We start from the raw sequence: 22,883 nt of genomic DNA, 5'->3' as shown, positions 1-22,883 counted from the left end.
TAAAAGAATGTTCTGATGTGGAAGCAAAAAAACAGGACTTTGAACACTGAAACTAAACTAAATAAGCAACAAAGACCAGAAGAAGGACTGGGGCTGTAGCTCAGTGGCAAAGCGCTTACCTTCCATATGGGAGGCATTGGGTTCGATCCTCAGAAACACAGAAAAAAATACACAAATAAAATAAAGGCATGCTGTCCATCTACAAATACCAAAAAAAAAAAAAAGACCAGAAGAAGTATTATTGAGAAAAGAACAATGGCCCAGATGATATAAGAAGAAGAAGAGAAGAGGAAAACAAATAGGAAAGGGAGGAAGGGGAAGAAGGGGAGGAGGAGGAGGAGAAAGAGGAAGAAGAGGAAGATGAAGACAAGGACAAGGAGGATGAGGAATTATAAGAGAAAGGACTGAGAATGCAGACAATGAGAGCTAGGTCCAAGGTGATGGTAGCTACAGTAAGAAAATAAAGCAGGCCAACAATGATGGAGAGCAATTTAAAAAATCAAACTGAGTTATAAACTTAAAGAAAAAGAAAGATAAATCTAAGTGATGTTGTAGAAAAGATATGGGAAAGCAGAGTGGTATGATCTCAGGACAATTTTTAAGCTTTGGGTTCAAAATATATCTAGTAAACAAAAAAAAAATATTCCAAATTTGTGGGATTGATCCTGCAGAACCAAAAGAGATCATCATTGATTCTAATCTTAAAAAATTAAAAGAAATGATTTTTCAAACACTCAGATAAGTAAAGAAAGCAGCAGCAGATGTATGAGGTTAAAGTTAGTTTGGTAACAAATATATTTTTTAAATTTAAGATTTCAGACTTGGTTTTCTAACCAAATATATACATCCATTAGAGTAGATTATAAAACTTAAAGACAGCAAACAAGTTTAATTTCACATAATGAAACCAACTTCATGTGCATAAGGAAATAATAGATATTGCTTAATTAGCGTTGACTATGTGGCAGGCACTCTTTTCTACACATTTTGCACATTAAAAACTCAATTCTAACAACAACTCTAGAAAAAAAGCTAATAATATTATTCCCAGGGACTGGGGATGTGGCTCAAGCGGTAGCGTGCTCGCCTGGCATGCGTGCGGCCCGGGTTCCATCCTCAGCACCACATACAAACAAAGATGTTGTGTCCACCAAGAACTAAAAAATAAATATTAAAAATTCTCTCTCTCTCTTTAAAAAAAAGCATACATTAAAAAATATTATTCCCAGTTAATTGATGAGGAAATTGAGGCACAAAGAGGTTAAATAACTTTCCTGAACTCATATAGCTAGCAAGACAGCATTAGAAACTCACTTAAAGATAGTACTTTTAACTGTTATTTCATCCTTCCCCTCTATGAAAGATGATGAGTCAGGTCTGGACATAATGGCTATCTGAATAAATTCTATAAAAAGCTTAGGCTTTCCAATGATATTACTTGAGTTCAAATGTCAGTTTTTCCCCTTACTAATGTTAAAAGAAAAATTGTTAAATAAATTAAATTTAGAAAAATTTATTTGAGAATAATATGATTTATTATTTAAGCAGCTCTCAAAATCAGGAGAGATTCAGAGTGCTCCACCCACTGCCCAGCAAGTGGGCAGGCAGTATTTAGAAACAAAAAAATGAACTGACATTCCAAAACAACGTGATTGGTTATAGTCCGACATTTGCTTCATATGGACATGGTCTGATCAATTGGCAGCTTGTGATTTGCTGAAGTTTGAACTGAAATTGTCTGAGATTTCATTATTTGTTATAAGAACATACTCTTTAATTAGTTTTTAGTTGGTTTACATACTAAATTAGATTTTAAGTTTTCTATATACTGAGGCAACTTTAAGCCAAATATAATTTAATTTAGCATTAGCTATGTAATCTTTGGAGCACCACTTAGACCTTATGAGACTCAATACCATTCTATGAAAATGGGGATCTAATGCTTCATTTACAAAGCAAATTGAGGTTTAGTGGAGATAATATAAGTGCCCAAGTTCAGAATCTGATGCAAAAAACACTCGGTAGATAGTAGCTAGGACTGTAATTATACACAATATACAAGGAAATATAAAGCACATTATATTTACTAAAAAAGCCAACTTAACTTCTTAGATGTAGTTTATAGGAAAATAACAGATTGTCATACAAGACAGTTTTAAAACACTTTTGCTCTGATATTTAAATCACAAATTACAACAAGTGGTAGGCAAAATGCCTTCCATAGAGTATACTGTACCTCTTTGATGATTTTCACCCCTTTTGGATCCTTGATATTAACAGCTATGCTCTAAAAATCAAAATATATATATATATATATAATATTATCATAAAGGCTTTTTTTATTATTGACAGTCCAACAAGAGAGTCATTCACATCATAGATTCTCCTCTTAAAGCAAAATTGTATCCCTCATGAAGAATTATTAAATCATTTTTACTGATTATATTCGCTATCAGAATGATATCAAGGATTATAATAAATGGTTTTCAATAGTAATATGAGTATTAGAGTTAGCATTCTCTAAAACAATGTAAAGAATCAAATGATTTCTCTTTCATAAAATGATTTCCACTATAAATTCTCATGAAATGTTTTAAGTTAATAGAGAAAGAAGATTAATTTTAAAATCCCTGCTTCTATTTGATAACTGATGAATAAAGAAAACTTCATATTGTTTGAAATATTAGTTATATCTACAAAAAAAGCCATGATGCTATCCAAAGCTTTGTGATAATAAAAAAAACTATACAAATAATGCAAAAAAAAAAGAAATTATGATATCCTTACTTTTTTATTTCGGTTAACACTGAGAAAATATGTACTTTCTGTACCCACAAAAGGTGGCCCCCAAGTTCGTGTATCATCACCGGCTCCTAAAAAATAACAATATGAGCTATTAATTCTTAGCTCCAAAACACCATGAGAGATTTTTATAACTTCTGAATAAGTATTAGTGTGAGATATTAACCATTATAATTACCTGTATAGGCAATAACAATTAACTTTTATCACTAGCCCTCTAAAAAGTAAAGAATTTATGAACTTGGATAAAGCTTTAAATTCTAGTCATTTAAATGGTATAATCTATTAACCATTAAACTTTATTTACTCTCTTGAGATGGATCAAGGCATAATCTTTTTGAAGGGAAAAAGAGAATAAAAAATAACTATTTATTTTTTAAAAACCCACAAGAGAAATAGAGTGCACAAGTAAGAATAGAAAAGAAGTATTAGTTCTAACAGGACATAAACCAATAATTACACAAAGCAATAAATACTAAATACCAATGGAAGGACATACTCAAAACATTGACAGGGAGGAGGGAGTTGGGGAGAATGAACTACAAGGGTCCACAAAGAGAACTACCCAATACTAAGCCCATCAGTGACTTTGTGAGAAATGTATGTAAGGCCCAGATATTTGGTATATGATAGGACCTCTCAGAATCACCAGCCACTTCCTTTTTTTTTAACTCACAATATTTTAAAATAGAAGGAAGAGGAGAAGCAACAATGCCAAGATAAAGTTGAGATTCATTTGGTTTAAATATTTGCATGCATCTATCAGGTGGAAATAGGTCAGAAGTTACACTGGAGGCCTAAGAAAGCTTTCCTCTTCTCTTGTCCTTAGAATATAGCCATGATTTTAGAAAGGCAGAAAGATCAGTGTCATTTGACCCAAAACATAAGATAAAAGATCACAAACTATTAAACCAGAAAGCTTGAAAACATGTTTTATTCGACCCACAGAGTTTCTAAGTTTTTTAACAATCTGCTAAGATTTCAAAATCTGGAAATCTCATGTAAAAACTTAGCCTTTCTTAAATGGTTTTTCAATCCATTCATTGATTCAACACTTATTGAGCACCAGCTAAGTGAAGATACTGCTCTATCCAGGGCAAAAATGGCAGTGAACAAAAGACCAAAATTCCTGATCTCATATGCCTGCTTATAGGTACAATCTGGAGTTTTAGTGGCCTCATTTGCTGCCCTTCCAGCCCGTTTCACTCATTTACATTCCCTGCCAGGTCCTGCAGGCATTATAGGTTACACATATGGATTTGCTAACTCTAAAAGAAAAGATAAAAACTATACTTAAGTTTGATATGCTCTTATGATTACATAAGTAAGAATAAGTCCTAAGTCAGAAACTGCAATCAAATTTTATTTAATTGAAGAAATGGAAAAGTAGACATAAAAAGAGAGTCTACTGGAATTTAGAAATACTATCAAGTTGCATTCAATGAAACTGCTACTAGTCATTTTTCCTCATATCCACGTTGAGTAAGTATCTCAAAAACCCAGAACAATTGAATATATATTATGAACATTAAAATGTATTGGGCAAGAGGGTTTATCAGCCAAAAAAGGAGCAGTAAACACCTGCTAGGTGTTTGAGAGGTAATAAAGGCCTTGACAAAGAAAGTTCTCCTCATAGTGGAACCTAAAGTACAAAGGAGAAACAGGGATAAGTAAATAAGGAATAATAATTTATGAAAGTAATATAAGTACAATTACTAAACTGTTGACCAACTGAAATAGAAAGAAAAATTAGATGGGATGCTCCATACAAGAAAGGAAGACACAAGAAAACCAATGGTTGAAATCAGTAGGTGCTCTGATGTTGAAATCAAATCAAAATGTATAAATTAGAAGCTTTAAACAACTGGAGTGGGGAGTGTTCAGCTAAAAAAATAAATATTCTTCAGTATGTATCCAGTAATGACAGAAAGTGATAAACTTTGTTGACTGGATATATGAAGCAAATGTCTCAGGAAAGCAGGACTCTCCAGGCACTTCTATTATCTGAGACTGACAAACACGGGCTCAGATGAATATAACAAGATAAAATACAATAATATATAATACTCCTATGCTGATCAGAGAATCTTCTGCTAACTGCTTTGGCCTCATAGGAAGATCTGATTAGCAGGAAATAGAATCTTCCAGGTCAAATATTCTACTTTAAAATATGGTTTATCACTTATGGTAAATTAATGTTGATATAATTATAAATTCATCTCTATGAGCCTTATGGATAAATGCACACTAATCAGCACTAGACCATTCTCATTAATTTGAGAATTCTGTTCCAAATCCATAAGGACTAAATATTAGAACATAAATAGTAATACTAATTTTTGATAACTTCAAGATAAGCTGTCTATAGAATAATGGCATGAAGAAAGTATCTGTGCCTCTTAAGTGCTTGTGGAAAGAAGTGGCACACAACAAAGATACTTTTCAAAGCAACTTTATCAATAATTGCATGAACTTATCACCATAATGTTTAAAGCACCAAATAAAAGTGAAAATTGCATATACAGAAGACATGTATTTGATGGGAAAAGAAGGAAAAAAAATTAGACAGATGTGAGATAAAAAAATAATATAAGCTGATATGTTGTCCTTTCAAGCCCTTGATTTATTTATTTTTTTATTTTTCTGTAGTTGTAGATGGACAGAATGCCTTTATTTATTTGTTTATTTTTATGTGGTGCTGAGGGTTGAACCCAGTACCGCAAACATGCTAGGCAAGTATTCTACCACTGAACTACAGCCCCAGCCCCGCCTCAAAACCTCTAAACTCTAAAGTGGTAAAGTTTTTTAATTTTTTTTTAAATAGAATAGAATGACAGGTTAGGGTATTTGGGTTGCTTTTGATGGGCTTTGATTCCTTTTCCTTCTCTCCTTCTTCTGTATCTTATTTCTTCCCTTTTATCATGCCCTTGTCTTTGCCATCCCTTCATCCCATGCTCAGGGAATGTGGTCACACTCACTCTAATCTCAATCTCAATGGTGCAGCTTGTATAGAGCCTAGAAAAACCAGAATCTGAGCTGAGAACCTAGATACTCTTTACTAACTATGTAAGCTTGAACATATTGCTTTACCTCTGTGTCTTATGCTTCTATTTTCTCATTTATAAACAAGGAATAATATCAGCCTATATGGTTATTGTAAAGATTAAATTCAAGTCAACAGGGTTTATTCTTTTTTTAATAGATAGACATAATATCTTTATTTTAATGTGGTGCTGAGGATCAAACCTGGTACCTTACAAGTGCTACGCAAGCACTCTACCACTGAGCTATAACCCCAGCCCGGCAATGGGTTTAGAACTTAGCCTGGCTCTATAATTGTTTTTATCATCATTGTTATTATATGTTTTAACAGAATGTTTCAGGTATGTGAGAAGGAAATAACTTCAGTCTTAGTCCTTGGCACCTTTATAGAGTAAAAAAGGGATCACAAGCACAGGTTCAGAGGAACACAAGAAATGGAAAAAAGAAAATAATCATTTAACTTATCTCCTCATCCCATTTATAGGATATCCAAACATGAAAACTTAAGGAATTACTCAAAATATTTATTAGCCTGATTCTATTTTTTTAAACAAGCAATAGCTTTACCTGGTCTTTCCACTTTTATAACTTCTGCTCCAAGATCTCCTAAATTCATAGTAGCAAAAGGTCCTGCCAGCACTCTACAATGTTAACAACAATAAAAAAAAGACCAACTTGAAATTTTTTATTAATTATTTTCTTAATATTCCATCAACACAGATAAGCTTATATAATACTAGCAAGAATCAAAATTGTAGAAACTGTTATTTGGCCATATGTATCAAGAGCTTTAAAAAAGTATATCCCCTTTGATCTGGTAATTCTATTTCTAGAATTCTATCCTGAAGAAGAAATTGAAACTGAGGCAATATTTGTATCCAAGGAAGACTAATTTATAAATGTGAAATACTGGGGGATTATTAAGTAATTAAAAACTAAAACTAAAATCTATATAATACAATATCATCTTACATTTTTTTGTTTAATTTTTTTAATATTTATTTTTTACTTGTAGTTGGACACAATATCTTTATTTTATTTATTTTATGTGGTGCTGAGGATCGAACCCAAGGCCTCACATGTGCTAGGCGAGCACTCTACCACTGAGCCACAATCCTAGCCCTGTTTAATTTTTAATAACAGAAAAATATTCAAAAGGAAACTGTATATTTAGCTATTCCCATACAGTAATCTCATGAAGTCCTTAAGGCCCAAGTCAGATGTTTTCTTAATGTATTTCATAAGCACTTAAATATCTCATGTTTCAACTGGTAGATGTATAAGACTAAGAATAATTATGCTTTTTTGTTTGTTTGTTTAGGGAACAAAAAAGTTAAAAAAGCATTTCCAAAAATTCAAATAAAACTAAAAAAACATGCTGTTGTATGCTTTAAATGCCAATAAAACTATAATTCCAATGTAGTTCCAATTATTTTTAAAATTATATATAAATGTGTAGATTGACAAAAATGCACAAATATTACACTAATTGTCTCTTAGAATAGTGGGACTCCAGGAATTTTTCTTTTCTTTTCTCCTTCTCCAAAATTTGAACATAAGAAATAAGTATCCCCCTATGATCGAAAAAAGTAATTAAAAATTGTTGAGAGAAGGGAAAAACTAATCACTAAAATGTAAATAAACAATACAAACCTTGTTAGATCTAGAATTTTTACACCCTCCAATGGCTTCACGTTGTCAATATCTGGAACAAAACAAAAACATTCTAAGAATATTAATTAATACTTTTCAGAAAGAACAAAGCAGATTTCTCCACATTTAGTTTTATGTAGTCTCTATTGTTATCAAAAACAATAATTTTTCTTCACAATGATTCTGCTTAACACAAAAACCTCACCCTGATCCCAGTGAATGTCCACTAAAGCCTCTAATAATAAAATATTCCCAATTAATAGCATCACAGCCACACTGAAATATTTTTTTCTAATGAAAAATAAAAACTAAAATAGTGACATGTAATATATAGGATAGTAAAAGCAACAACAAAGATCTCCAAATATTTGTTCTCTCAAGACAGGGAGGAAATAATGAATCTTAAAAGTATATTAAACAGTTTACAATCATATGCATACTTCCCTTTTTCTCTTCACCCATCAGCTAAATTGATATGCACATTAATAACACATCAAACAAACATGTTCAAAATCAACATTAAATCACAAAATCAAATTTTAGTCAAATGACTTACATAGTTTAGTCATTATGACCTCATAATGACTGAGGTCAAGCCCTTCTGGGGAAAAATTGGGAACTATCACTTCAGTTATTTTTAATTGACTTTATTTTTTAGAACTGTTTTGGCAAACAGCAAACTTGAGTGAAAGGTACAAAAATGTTCCAGAGGAACTCTGTTCCCACATATGCATAACATTCCACTTTCAAAATCCTACACTAGAGTAGTATATTTATTATAATCAATAAATCTGCATTGATACATCATTTTCACCTGAAATCCATAGTTTACATTTGGGCTCATTCTTGATATTGCCCATTTTATGAGTTTTAACAAAAGCATAATGATATGTAATCACTATTATATTATCATAGAGAATAGTTCCACTGCCCTAAAAAATCCTTGTGCTCCACTCCACTTATTCATCTCCTACTTCACTAACTTCTTTGCCTTTATCAAAATGTAGTATAAATATAGCCTTTCTAGCTTCTTTCTCTTAGTAACATGCACTTAAGTTTCCTTACATCTTTTCAAGTCTCCATAGCTCATTTCCTTTAAGTATTAAATAATATTCCATTGTTTGTATGTACCACAGCTTCTTCATTCACCTACTAAAGAACATCTTGGTTGCTTCCAAGTTTGGGCAATTATGAATAAAGCTGCTATAAACATTGTGTGCATGTTTTTGTGTGGACATAAGTTTCCAATCCATTTGGGTAAATACCAAGGAGCGTGATTGCTGGACCGTATGGTTAGAGTATGTTTAGTTTGTAAGAAACTGCCAAACTGTCTTCCAAAGTGGCTGTACTATTTTTCATTCCCATCAGCAATGATTGAGAGTTACTCGATTCAACATATTTTTTTTTAATTCTCAAAGTAACTCTATCACAAGCAGATTAAGAATGAAGGTTAGAATTCATACATTTTCTCATAGGCTTGAGATGAACCACAAGGAGTACAATGATTCTTAGCTAGGGGTCAAAAGACCACATTACTACAGTAATGAACACTAGAACTCCATACACTGAATGTTTACTCCTTGAAATAAGCAAACACAATAAGAAATTACTGTCAAAGCAATAGAAAATATTTTAAGTCCATGTGATTGATGCATTATTTTCTTGTAAGCACTCTTATGTGGAAAACCAAATTATAATTAGATGGTAAATTGATGAACAGAGGATCAGAAAATGAAAAAGAGCCAAAAGAATGTTTAGCATACTAGATTACTACAGGTACAGCACCCATGAATCACAATTCTAGATATGCATAACCTTGCATATTCTCCCATGTTGACTCTGGGCTTGGACATTTGCCTTGTTTTCACCAATGGGACATCAAGAGACTTGACACTGGCCGAGGCTTGGATAAGTGCTTGCTTCCTAAGGCTTGATGTTTCAGAATGTTTCTGGCTTCATGTGAAAAAGCACAAGATGACAGAGCCCATGGAAAGTGACCTGGCCATCTCAGTCATTGCAACAGTCCCAGCTGAGGCCCCAGACATATATGTAAAGCCATGTAAAACACCCAGGCCCACCTCAAACACCACCTATCTGCAGCCACATCAATGAGCTCAGGTAAATCCTGCTGAAGACTGTCCAGTCAACCCACAGAACTTTGAGAAAAAATAAATCAGTATTGTTTTAAGTACTGTCTTGGGATGATTTGTGAGACAGCAATAAATAAAATGAAATCATGGCTTATGGCAGAAACAGCCTGTTGTAGCAGCCAGTTATCCTTTTAAAATGCAAGACATAGCCAGGCACAGTGGTACACACCTGTCATCCCAACAAAGGAGGCTGAAGCAAAAAGATCACAAGTTCAAGGTCATCCTAGGCATCTTAGTGAGATATTATCTCAGAAAAAAAATGACTAAGGATGTAGCTCAGTGGTAGAGTTCCCCAGGTTCGGTCCCCAGAATAAAAAAAAAAAAAAATCCAACATCTTTCCACAGCCTACAAGATCCTGCTTATTCTGGCCCCTGGTTGCCTCTCCAATCTCCTTCCCTATCACTCTCCTTCTCACTCTTCCCCAGCCTTCTTGCAGTCGTTTAATCATGTTTTAGAGCCTTGGGCAGATTGCTCTTCAAGAAAGGATTTACTGTCCACATACAGAAAGCATGTTTAACTTACAACTTCCAGTATCAGCTCAGTCAGAGTTCACTTCAGCCTACTTCAGCTGAAAGCATATGCCATTTGACCAGAGAAGTCCATGGTCAAATGACTGAGCAGAGTGGAAAATAAGGCCTAGTCATTTCCTCCACTCACTGCAGAGGTGCTGTAGTGGGCCTCAGGCTGTCAGCTATGGAACCCCCCACAAGGCTGGCACAGACTTTGACAGGTCGACATGCAGTCTGGCAGCTCCTCCCTCCAATTGGATTTTCTTCCTTTTCTTCTAACTGAGTTTACTGCCCCCCCAAATTTGCCTTTCTAATGGTCTCAATAACTGCTTTACAGAAAACACAAGATGTGACAGGGCCTTTGCACTTACTATTCCCTAGGACTGGCACTCTCTTCCGTTATATATTTGCATTCTTCTCACTTCATTTAAATTTCTGCTTGAATATCACACTGAGAGACCTTGCCAGATCATTCTACCTAAAACAGAACCCCTATGAATCTCTATTCCTGCTTTATTTTTCTTTATAATACTTATTACCTTACATTATACTGTAGGCTTATTTATTAGTTGTACTACCATCTTTCTCACTAGAATACAATCTCAATAGGGCAGGACTTGTCAGTCTTGCATTCCCTGGTCTAGAACCATAGCTGTCACACAGCAGGCACTCACTAGGAATTAAAGAATCTGTGAGGAAGTTAAAGCATGGAGGAAGGGAGGGATCCATATACTTGATCATGAAGGGGTGCTGTATTTTGTTGAATGCTTTTTCTGAATCTATTGAGATGACCATATGGTTCTTTTATTATACTTGATAATTAGCATGCTTATAAAAGAGACCAGAATGCTCAAAGTCAGGTAGCTCATTTTTGTGTCACATGACTAAACCGGTCAGGGTCACTCCAAGTGAATTTGGGGAAAAAATAAAGACACAGACACAAAAAGTACCTTTTCTTTGGATTCCCTGATAGCTCCTCAGCCACAGCTCCGACAAGGTGGGCAAGGCAGGCAAGAAAGAGAGTGGAGAGCATGTGCTGAACCCTTTTATTGGGGAGAAGCCATTCTAATAAGGAAAGGGGTCAAGTTTCAGGGGGTTGAGTCTAGCTTCCTAGACTCAACAGGTTGAGTGACATCTAGGAAGGCCACATCCATCTCATATGCTGTGTAGGGATCATAGGCAGAGCAATCGAAAAGACTCATATGTCGCCCGCCCAAACACAGGGGCAACATTGGTTCAGTCCACCCTGTGTGCTCAATGCTCATAGTTCACACACACAGAGCCCATGTCTGGCTTGCCACATCTCCACACTCTGATCGCTCAAAGCTAAGGGGTGTTCGGTCCCAATGTGGCAGCTCCTGACAGCACATTTCCCCTCTCTCTTGGATAGGGCTTGAAAATGGTAGAATGAAGAAACAATTAATCAAAGACACTGTGAAACAGTTTTGCCAAAGAAGCCAATGGGAATTTGGGGGTGCAGGTAAGCTTAGCAGTTAGAACAGAAAGGAAAACTAAAAGAAAGGAAACTGGGCAACAAAAGAGAAAAATCACCAGGGAAAACTTCCATCAGCAAGATAACCAGCTGGGCACAGAGGTGCACACCTGTAATCTCAGTAATTTGGGAGGCTGAGACAGGAGGATTGTGAGTTCAAAGCCAGCCTCAGCAACTTAGTGAGGCCCTAAGCAACTTAGCAAGCATCCTATGTCAAAATGAAAGATAAAAGTTTCTGGGAATGAAACTCAGTGGTTGAGCACTGCTGGATTCAATCCCCAATACCAAAAAGAGAAAGGAAAAAGAAAGATAACCAAATAGCTTTAAGAATAACAAATACTCCAAGTTGTAAATAGTACCTCTCCAAAATCATCAAACTGATTCTGTAAAGCCCACCACAAACACAAGTGCTCTGTGTGAGTGGTTCTGGGGAAATCAAAGAAAAGAAGTTGAGTTTCACCTCTGAGTTGGTAGAGGAAAGAGGGACTAGAATAGCTATGATAGGTAGGAAATGAATGGGAACTCCCATTAAGTAACCCTTGTTCCCCATAGGGCTAATCGTTCTATAAAGATACAGTCAGGAAAGTTGCTATGATTTGAAGTGTTATTCAAAAGCTCATGTTCCAGATACTATAGCAATATATACATATTCATGTTTATAGCACACAATTCACAACAGTCAAACAATGGAACCAGCCTAGATGTCCATCAACAGGTGAATGGATAAAGAAAATATGGTATGTATGCATACACACACACACACACACACACACACACACACACACAATAGTTTCATTCAGCCATAGATAAGAATTAAATTATATCATTTGCAGGAAAATGGATGGAACTTGAGAACATTATGTTAAGTGAAATAAGTCAAACTCAGAAGAAGGTCAGGATCACATGCTTTCTCTCATATAGGGAAGCTAGAGAGGAAAAAGGAAAATAAGGGGGGGGGGTCTCATGAAAATCAAAGGGAGATCAATAGAGTAGAGGAAAAAGACGACCATGGGGCAGGAGGAGCAGAAGGAAGGGGAAATATTAGGAAATTATATTAGCCAAATTATATTGTTATATGCACATATAAATATGCAACAACAAATCCCACCATTATGTACAACTATAATGCACCAATAAAAAATGGAAAAAAATAAACAAAAAAGTGTATTGCTGAAACTTAATCCTAAGATTCATATATTAATATCATTTAGAGTCGGGACCTTTAGGAGGTAATTAGGGTTAAATGAGGTCATGAGGGTGGGATCCCCAAGATGGCATTACTGGTTTTATAAACGGAAGAAGAAACCAAAGGCCAAATGTTCTCTCTGATATATGGATGCTATCAAATGATAAGGAGTGGGTAGAAGTTCATTGGATTAGACAAAGGGAATAAAGAGAAGGGAAGGAGGATGGGAGTAGGAAAGACAGTAGAATCAATAGTACACTTTCCTATGTTCAAATACTGTGTAACTCCACATCATGTACAACCACAAGAATAGGAAGTTATAATACATGTATGTCAAAATACACTCTACTGACATGCATATGTGAAAAGAATTTAAAAAAAAGAGGTGGAAGAGATATCCAAGCTATCAAGTTCACTCTGTCACACCATGTGATGCATTCCACCATGTTATGATGCAACAGACTTCACCAGATGCTGGTGCCATACTCTTGGACTTCCCAACCTCTAGCAATGTGAGCCAAATAAACCTATATTCTTTAAGTTATCAGCCTCAGTATTTTGCAACAGAAAACAGACTAAGACAAAAGCCATCATATTCTCTCCTATTCCATGGTCTATTAAGGAAAACTGAGATGTATACGTAACTACAGTGACACACATTCAAATTGCTACCCTATTTTCATCGTTCACATTGTTCTACCTTAATTTCCTTATCTATAAAATAGGGATAATACTGGTACCTATTTTTATAAGATTGTAAAAAATTAAATAAAGCAAAGCCTTATAAGCAGTTAGCCATGGTGCTCCATCATTGTCAGTTAATGTATTATTTCTGTCTTCTCACAAAACTTGCCCTGTGTTCCTTAATTCAATGAATGGCATGCCCACTTGCTCATTTACCAAAGCAGGAAAAACCTAAGTAATATTCTTGAATCTTCTCTCTTCCCTATCTCCTCAAACTTAAGAACTACTTCCTGCAAATTCTTTTGCACAAAAGTTAACTCAAAATAGATCAAGGATCTAGGAATTAAACCAGAGACTCTGCATCTAATAGAAGAAAAAGTAGGCCCTAATCTCCATCACGTGGGGCTAGGCCCCAACTTCCTTAATAAGACACCTATAGCACAAGAATTAAAACCAAGAATCAGCAAATGGAATGGATTCAAACTGAAAAGTTTTTTTCTCAGCAAAAGAAATAATCTGTGAACAGGGAGCCTACATCCTGGGAACAAATTTTTACCCCTCACACGTCAGATAGAGCTCTAATTTCTAGGGTATATAAAGAGCTCAACAAGATAAGCACCAAAAAACACAAATAATCCAATCAATAAATGGGCTAGGGACCTGAAAAGACACTTCTCAGAAGAGGATATACAATCAACAAATATACGAAAAAATGCCCATCATCTCTAGCAATCAGAGAAATGTAAATTAAAACTACTCCAAGATACCATCTCACTCCAGTAAGAATGGCAGCCATTATGAAGACAAACAACAAGTGCTGGCAAGGATGGGTGGGGGGGGTACACTCATACACTGCTGGTGGGACTGCAAATTGGTGCAGCCAATTTGGAAAGCAGTATGGAGATTCCTTGGAAAGCTGGGAATGGAACCAGATTTGACCCACCTATTCCTCTTTTCGGACTATATCCAAAGGACCTAAAAATAGCATACTACAGGGACACAGTCACATCAATGTTTATAGCAGCACAATTCACAATAGCTAAACTGTGGAGCCAACTTAGATGTCCTTCAGTAGATGAATGGATTAAAAAATGTGGCATTTATACACAATGGAATATTACTCAGCAATAAAAAAGAATAAGATCATGGCATTTGCAGGGAAATGGATGGCATTAGAGAAGATAATGCTAAGTGAAGTTAGCCAATCCCCAAAAAACAAATGCCGAATGACTTCTCGGATATAAGGGGGGTGACTCAAAATGGGGTTGGGAGGGAGAGCATGGGAGGAAGATTACCTTTATAGGGAATAGGTGTGGGAGGGAAAGGGAGGGAGAAGAGGAATAGCATGGATGGTGGAAGGAGACCCTCATCATTATACAAAATACATGTATGAAGATGTGAATTTGGTGTCAACATACCTTATATACAAACAGAGATATGATAAATTGTGATAAAAGGTGTATTAAGAATTGTAATGCAAAACAAAAAAATGACAGCTCATGTATAATGGCATAATTTGGCATAAACATACTTTATATACAGAATTACGAAAAATTGTGCTGTGAATGGATAATTACAATTGTAATGCATTCCACTATTGTCATGTATGTAAGAAAAAAAAGGCGCTAGCATGCTTGGTTTCTCTCAAGGCCTTCTACCTTGAATTCAGAGGGCTGCTATCGTGTTGCCTCTGTACTTGGTCATCCCTCTATGCTCTCACAACTCTGATGTCCCTCTGTTTGTCCTAATCTCTTCTTGTATAGGTACACCAGAAAGACTGGATTCAGGCCCACCCCAATGGCCTCCATCCAACTTAATTGCCTCTTTAAATGCCCTGTCTCCAAATACAGTCCACATCCTGAGCTACTGGAGGTTAAGGAGTCAACATATGAATTGAAGTGGAACATAATTCAGCCCACAACAAAGCCTATCCATTTGCACAGTATCTAATTAGCTCCTTAATGACTATCTCTTATCATACAAGGGAAGAATTGAGAATCAGCAAAATGTGGGGAAAGCCTCTGTCAAGGAAAGAGAGGCCACCAAAACAAACATGAAAAAGAAATTCAGAGGAAAAAAATAAGACAGGTAAAATATTTTTTTAAACTGTGATTCCATTTATAACACCTCCTGGAAAAGGCAAAATGATAGGCATAGAAAACAGACCAAAGTGAACAAAGAGACAGGGTACAGGGAAATGAAATAATTACATATTTTGAACAAGGGAACTGTTTTATATCTTAAATATAGCACTAGCTACATGACTTCATATGTTTGTCAAAACTCATAGAACTGTACACTGAAAAGAGAATTTTACCATATGCAAATTTTATCTCCCTAAAAAGAAAGTCATTGATATACTTAGAAACATGAGATTTTACATCCATAACAGCACAAAGTACTTTTTTAAAAAAAGAATGTTCAGAAGATAAAACTCTCGCTTTGAAATTTAAAAATATTTTAAAAAATGGGAATGTAATAGAAAGGCAGAAAGATAGAAAGATATATATTTTGCATATATATGAAACACAAAAAAATAAAAATATAAAAAAAATCACAATAATATGGGACAGCAAAAAACAGAAGACAGAATATTACCAAGCAAATAATTGAGATAAATTTCTTAAAACTGAAAAGGCATAGAGTCCCTTTTCATGCCCCCAAATAATAGATTTTAAAAAGACACACACCAAGCACAACAAAACATATCACTGTAAAAATAAGGAAGACTGGGGCTGGGGTTGTGGCTCAGTGGTGGAGCGCTTGGCAAGCACGTGTGAGGAACTGGGTTTGATCCTCAGCACTACATAAAAATAAATAAATAAAACAAAGGTGTTATGTCCAACTATAACTAAAAAATTTTTTAAAAAAATATGGAAGACTGACATTTTTCTGTCATAAACATTTCAAAGGGAAAAAAAAGCAGGTCTTATATATAAGTATTGTTGTTCAGAGTGACATTGGATTTCTCAACAACAGTGGAATCTAAAATAAAAATGGAACAAAACTTTCTAAATGTTTAGGGGAAAAATTATTTCTCTCTTATATTCAAAACCCAATCAAGCCATGAACCATGAGAGAAGTAAAAACAATATTTTCATTCATGGATATTTTCAAAATCTTTACCTCCCATATATCCTTTGTTAGGATGGCCTTAGGCCTGAGCCTAAGCAACTCCATTTTTAAAACTCCAGTTTAACCTGCAGTTTCACCAGGCACATCCACAGATCCCTCCAGTATGGCCTCAAACAAGTTACTTCCCCTCATCCTGATAAACAGAGTGAAGCCCCTGGCAGGCTGTTCGCACCTGATAAGAGGGAAAAGCCAGAAGATCAGGGTGGAGACCACCAGACCAGATGTTTCTGACCTCAGGGTAAATGATGTCATTGAGAAATCCGGTGGTAGCTGATAAGGATTGAAAGGCAGGTCAACCCCCCCCCCCCAAATTTAGTATAAATGTTCGAGCAAATGAACAGGGATTCAGCCAGCCGAAACAAGGATGCACTGGAGAGCCTGATGAGGACCTGACATCCCATCACTTGTTATCATTTCCTGAGCCTCTACATGACCTCACCGTTCTCAAACTCTACCACCTCGTCTGGACCTTGGTGAGAGCTGCAACTCCTCCCTACGATCTCCTCCTCAACTGGTCGTCCACTCCATGCCAGGAAAAGACCGCCTTGGTTCCCCACCTGATCACTGCGGTCTAAGTGAGTGTGCATCTGCTGGACTTAAAGCCTAAGGGTTAAGACTTTTGAACTTAGCACACAGAGGGAATGTCTGTCATTAGCCCATCATGATTAATTGTGTTTTGCAGTGCTTAGAATTAATCTAGAATTGTTTGCTATGAATTAATTAATCTATAATTGTTTACTGTGAATTGATTATGTCTATTGCAGTGCCTAGCACTAAGGATTGTTGTTTTCTTGATTAAGAACCTATAGAGTGAAATTGTATGGAGTAATTTGAGTGAATAAAGCATTGAAAGGAGCAGAAGTGCGTGGACATTATTTCTCCCCTCGACTGCAATGTCGCAATTTTGTCCCCTCGCAACATCCTTTCTAGAGAAAAATTACTTATAGAGATAATCAAGGAGTTTATAATATAACTTTCTAAGAGAATTAGTTCTAAAAGTAATTACTAGTTCTTTTAGTAATCTAAAACTAATCACCAACAAGATAAATAGGAAAAAGATATAGAGTCATTCAAGGAGAAGGAAAAAGGGAACACTCAGGATGTCAAAGAAAAAACTCAAAATGAGTAACATTGGTTCAGGGGTCCTAAAATGGACTCTGGAAGCCATTGTTAATCAGGTCTCAGACACACATTAAACTGCAAAAGACACACCTCACCCTACCACCACCATTCCACCCATTACCACTCCAGTGTGAACTGACCTTTGAAGCACTGTTAACTCCTGATGGCCTTCTGTACAGTGGACCCTTTTCTCCAAACTACCCAGAGATATCACATCCAATCTCTTTCTTACAAGATAGCTTAACTTTTACCATCATAATTCCTGACTAGCAAGTGATATAATTTCTACTATAAAATTTATTTCTATATAGTTTATACTATAAAGCTATAAATACAGTCATTATTTTGTAAGACCTTGGAGCAAATTTTCACATTTTTTAAAATCGAAGTTCTACCTATGCTTCAGAAGTTCTACAAGGTTAATTATGAAAAGATAAATTATATATCATATTGAAACCAGAGCTCTGAGATGAAACTAGATTCCCGGCTTTGCCAATATTCTTCCAGGTTCTTGTCTTGCAAGTTTCAAGAATAAAATCTACAAACAATATCAGAAGGGAAGAGTGAATGGATTTATTAAATTGAGAAGAGAGAGAACACTGAGATGTGGGAGGAGACCAGACAACAGAAAAACCCATTTTGGTGTGCTAGCTTAGGGGCTTATGTGGTGTTGGGTAGAGCATGGTACAAAATCTATGTTAAATAGGTATTGAAAAGGTTTTGGCTGTGTTCTTTAGGCTGAGTTTTAATCCTTCCTGTAACTCCCATCTGGGTTGACTCCCACCTTCCATTTTCCCACCTCTCTGGGACAAACAAGTTGGTTAGAGTGTTCCCATGGAAGAGCCCCAAGGTCTTTTACATTTGAACTAGGCCTTGATGGTGTGTGTAAGCAAAAATAACCAAAACAGTTTCAGCACAGTTTTGGATGTGAAAAAGAGATTGGATATAATGAAAGCACAAATAACTGGGACGTGAGCAGACTTCATGGATCAGTTATGTCTTTCATTCTGCAGCAGAGTCAGGCAGCGGAGGTTCTCACCTTCTGGGTAGAAAATGACCACCAGTTACAACTGGGGCCTGGCTTTTTATAGGTTACATTGAGAGGTGACTTAATTATTGACAGAATGTGTCAGTTTGGGCACTCAGCAAACAGGCTGTGAGAATTTGAAACTTGTTTATTGAGAAAGGATGGAGGGTCCAGGGTTCAGGCCTAGTACTTACCTTGTGTGTGTGTGTGGGGGGTCATTGTATTGTCACTAGGACAGGATTAATGTATGGTTTCATTGTCACTGGGAAAGGATCAATGTTTGTCCTCTTCCGAGGGACTGCCTTTTTAGGATTGATGTTTGCCTTCTTCCCACCAATTGTCTTGTTATTGGGAAAGGATTTATTGGGGAAGGATCAATAATTTACCTTCTTTCTCTGTCCTTCCTCCTGGGTCACATTGTCTTGGGGGGTTGTCATTTTCCATATCCTTCATTGCACATTAATATTTCTGTGTGCTAGCCTCCTGGTGTGGTCTCTGCATTTGAACCAGACCTTGATTAGGGCCCATCACTTCTGAATGCTGACCATTGACTATTCTTATTCAATATTATATATCATTATATATCATATTCATGAGCAACACAGTGGAACATCATCCCATGAACTTCCCACTGCATAGCCCCTGCAATATTTTTTTTTAGTTGTAGATGGATACAATACCTTTATTTATTTATTTTTATGTGGTGCTGAGGATTAAACTCAGTGCCTCATACCCATGAAGCAAGCACTCTTGCCACCGAGCCACAATCCCAGCGCCTCCTGCAATGTTTTTTATCAATATTGCCACTCTGAAGCTTTTACTGATTCATTATTTACACACATTGCAGTAGTATCAAAGAGAAATTACAGTCAATCCATTTATTTGATAGCTTGACTATTCATTAAAATTTACTTGTGCTGGGATGTATATTAGTGGTAGAGCACTCACTTAGCATGTATAATGCCCTGGATTCAATTCCCAGCACTGCAAAAACATTATATATACACATATATATATGTGTGTGTGTATATATATGTGTGTGTGTGTGTATAAGTATATGTTAGTGTATATATGTATATATACGTGTATATATTTAAGATTTATATTGTATATTATACACATATATTTATATTTTTATATATATTTTATATATATATATATATGAAAAAAAAGGCCAAGTATGGTGATGCATGCCTGTAATCCCAGCAACTCAGGAAACTACAGCAGAAAGATCACGAGTTCAAGGCCAAACTGGAAAACATAGCAAGATCCCAACTCAAAAAAAAAAAATATATATATATATATATATATTATTTGCAACCTCAAAATCACTACACACAATGCTTCTACAACTTCTGAACACACAGAGAATGCAGGAAAACTGAGTTACCAAGACATTTATTCTCAGCTGAGAGCAAACTAGGCAACCCTCAGTCTTCTTGTTTCAATTTTCACTGTAAAGTGTCTATTAGAGGAATATTTCATTTTTTCAAATTTTTGTGTTTGTGTTGATGTTTTAAATGGCCCACAAAAGTAATGCTGAAGTGCTATCTGGTATTACTAAGCACAGCAAAACTGAGATGTGCCTGACATAGAAAATACATAGATACGCTTTATTCAATTTTGATTTACTGAGCTGTTGATCATGAAATCAAAGTTAATAAATAAACAATATTTTGTCTAAAAATGTCTTTAAACACAAACACACATAAAACAAGCATATATTTTAATGAGTTAATGGAAATGTGTGACCCGAGGCTTACAGAAACCTAACCCTGATTTGCTCTAGGAGCAATGGTACAGTATTCAGTATTCACTAATTCACTCTTTTGGTGGGAGGAAGAGAGGCTTACTGGGAATTGAATCCAGGGATGCTTTCCCACTGAGCTACATTCCCAGCTGTTTTTAGTTTTAAGACAGGGCCCCACTAAGTTGCTGAGGCTGGCCTTGAACTTGTGATCCTCCCGTCTTGCTGGAGTGTGCCACAGCAACTGGCACTAATTCACTCTTATTATTGATTTTATAGAACATGATTACTGTGAAATAAAAAGAACTGATCGTGTTAAAGAGGCAAGAGAAAGATAGGGCTAGCTCACCTGGAAGCCTGAGGCCAGCCATGAGAACTCTACAGACAAGACTGAATGCCATTATCATCAAAATGAAATTAGGGGAAATTAGGGGAAGCCAAGCAAGGTGGATCACCACAGCCCAGAAGTTTAGGGGCAGCCTGGGAAAAATGGCAAGACCCCATTTAAAAAAAAAAAGTAACTGGGGAAGAAGACCCTACTACTTCCCATAGGGGAAGAAGAGGAAAAGAAAACTTGAGAAAATTTATTTAAAAATTCACCTTGATGAGTACATGCTCAAGAATAGCCAACAAACTGAGAGGAAGGAGGAAGAAAAAAAGGATACTTAGCCTAAGAGATAATACAATATACAGTAATTTTAAACATAGGCTAGCCTTGAACTTGTGATTCTCCTGCCTCAACCTCAGGGATTACAAGTGTGCACCATCACAAGGAATTGTTTTGATTTTCTGCTGTATTTAAGTTTTTTTAAACAATTTTATTGAAGAATGATTTATGTATAATAAATTATACGTTACATACTTATATTATTACATATATTACATATATTCTACATAATAATATTTATATAAATATAACAAATTGTACATAACATTTGTAAAATCACCTCACTCTTTGAGCTTCCCTTTCCCCTTCTGAAGCACCCACATCATAGGATCCATAAGACTTAAGTGAAATATTGTATGTAATGTGTGTAGCACACTTCCTGGCATATAGTAAATGCTAACAGTTTGCAATTGTTATCATCATCATATATGTATTAAAGTCACACCATTTATTCAAATAACTTAAAATTCAGATTTGAAAACAAGAAAATATATTTGATTATTTTAAGGAAAAAATGATACAGTTCTCAATGCTCTATTCTTTAAAAGGATATCCAGAGACGTATTTTGCCCGTTTGTGAAAGAATTAATAAGCTGGGTAGAAGTGGAAGGTGATTATAAGGGGAAAAGCAGTGGGGAAAGGCATCAATTGTAATTTGTTGAAATACATTGAGCCAGTTTGTATATCCCTCTGTCTTATTTGGCCTTTAGTAATGGAAAGCTATTATGATGATATAGCTGGGCAACCATGCAGAGAAGTATAATTATAATGAAGCAGCCATCAATTCGATGCTTGCCAGAGCTGCTTGCTATGATTTTCCTGTTACTTGGACCCAGGATTTCTACAACACAAATAAACTTGAGCAGCACCAGAGTGGGGATAAATGACAGATGACAACACTAGTGGTTCATCTGTGTGACAGTAATCATGGTATTCCTCTCCACTTGAACTATCCAACTACTGAGACACAAAAAAGGCCAAGTCATAAAACAAACTTATGAAATATCAATGTCAAATATAACATGTGATATACACCAAAAAGATTATTTGATATTTTACAAAAGAACTTAACTAGGATTTGGAAGATGGCGGCGAGGGGAGTGCATTACCCCCGTGTGCTGCTTCACTGTGTGGGAGTATGACAAGTCAGGACGGCTAAAGGATATCTTGTTAGGAATTTCCAGCAATAGTGGGGTGCTCCGGAACCTGGAGGAAGGATTTCCATCGCACGAGGATCGGCTACGGGGACTCAAACGCGAGAGGTTTGTCGCACGGAGGGTAACTGCTTATTCAGCAAATCGCCCCGCGGCTAGAGTCTGCAGTGTGCGCTGGGATAGAGACGCAGGGTTACAGCGCTGCAGTTTCTGCCAGCCGCGCAAGCACCGTACTCAGGGCTGAATTCTGGGTTCCAGACGGGGTAAGGAAGCGGTCCTGCTCGGTTCTACACACCGGTCAGTCCACAGAGGAGGCCAGCAGCCACCATCTTGGTAAACTGACGTCACGTCCCCTGTTTTCGACTGACCGCAACTCATTCAGCCATAGATCAGGTAATTCCAGGCTACAATTCGCCTGTGGCTTGCAAACAGATTGCTAGGGTTCTGCGCCTGGGCGCTTCTAAGAACCTGAGCCTATCGGAGCGAACGCCGAGCGCGGGGCGCCCGAGTTC

At 36.2% G+C, this 22,883-nt stretch overlaps 1 protein-coding gene across 8 annotated transcripts in view; it reads right to left on the bottom strand.

Moving 5' to 3' along the window:
• The window catches only part of Sugct (succinyl-CoA:glutarate-CoA transferase), a 702,721-nt gene that overhangs the window by 667,308 nt on the left and 12,530 nt on the right, over positions 1 to 22,883 (bottom strand). For 5 of the 8 annotated variants that reach the window (XM_048786480.1, XM_015490245.2, XM_048786484.1 and 2 more), the window contains exons 2-5: positions 7,498 to 7,549; positions 6,412 to 6,485; positions 2,788 to 2,873; positions 2,237 to 2,287 (exon numbers count right to left, since the gene is read on the bottom strand). In XM_048786480.1, the coding sequence (XP_048642437.1) occupies positions 2,237 to 2,287; positions 2,788 to 2,873; positions 6,412 to 6,485; positions 7,498 to 7,549 (263 nt within the window). Of the gene's footprint in view, positions 1 to 2,236; positions 2,288 to 2,787; positions 2,874 to 6,411; positions 6,486 to 7,497; positions 7,550 to 19,189; positions 19,299 to 22,883 lie in introns of all 8 variants that reach the window. The other 3 variants (XM_048786481.1, XM_048786482.1, XM_048786483.1) reach the window with 2 other exon arrangements.

This window comes from Marmota marmota, unplaced genomic scaffold (genome assembly GCF_001458135.2).
Source record: "Marmota marmota marmota unplaced genomic scaffold, marMar, whole genome shotgun sequence".
NCBI classification, from domain to species: domain Eukaryota; kingdom Metazoa; phylum Chordata; class Mammalia; order Rodentia; family Sciuridae; genus Marmota; species Marmota marmota.
Note: the sequence above shows the minus strand (reverse complement) of the source record. Positions and strands in the feature narration are given on the sequence as shown.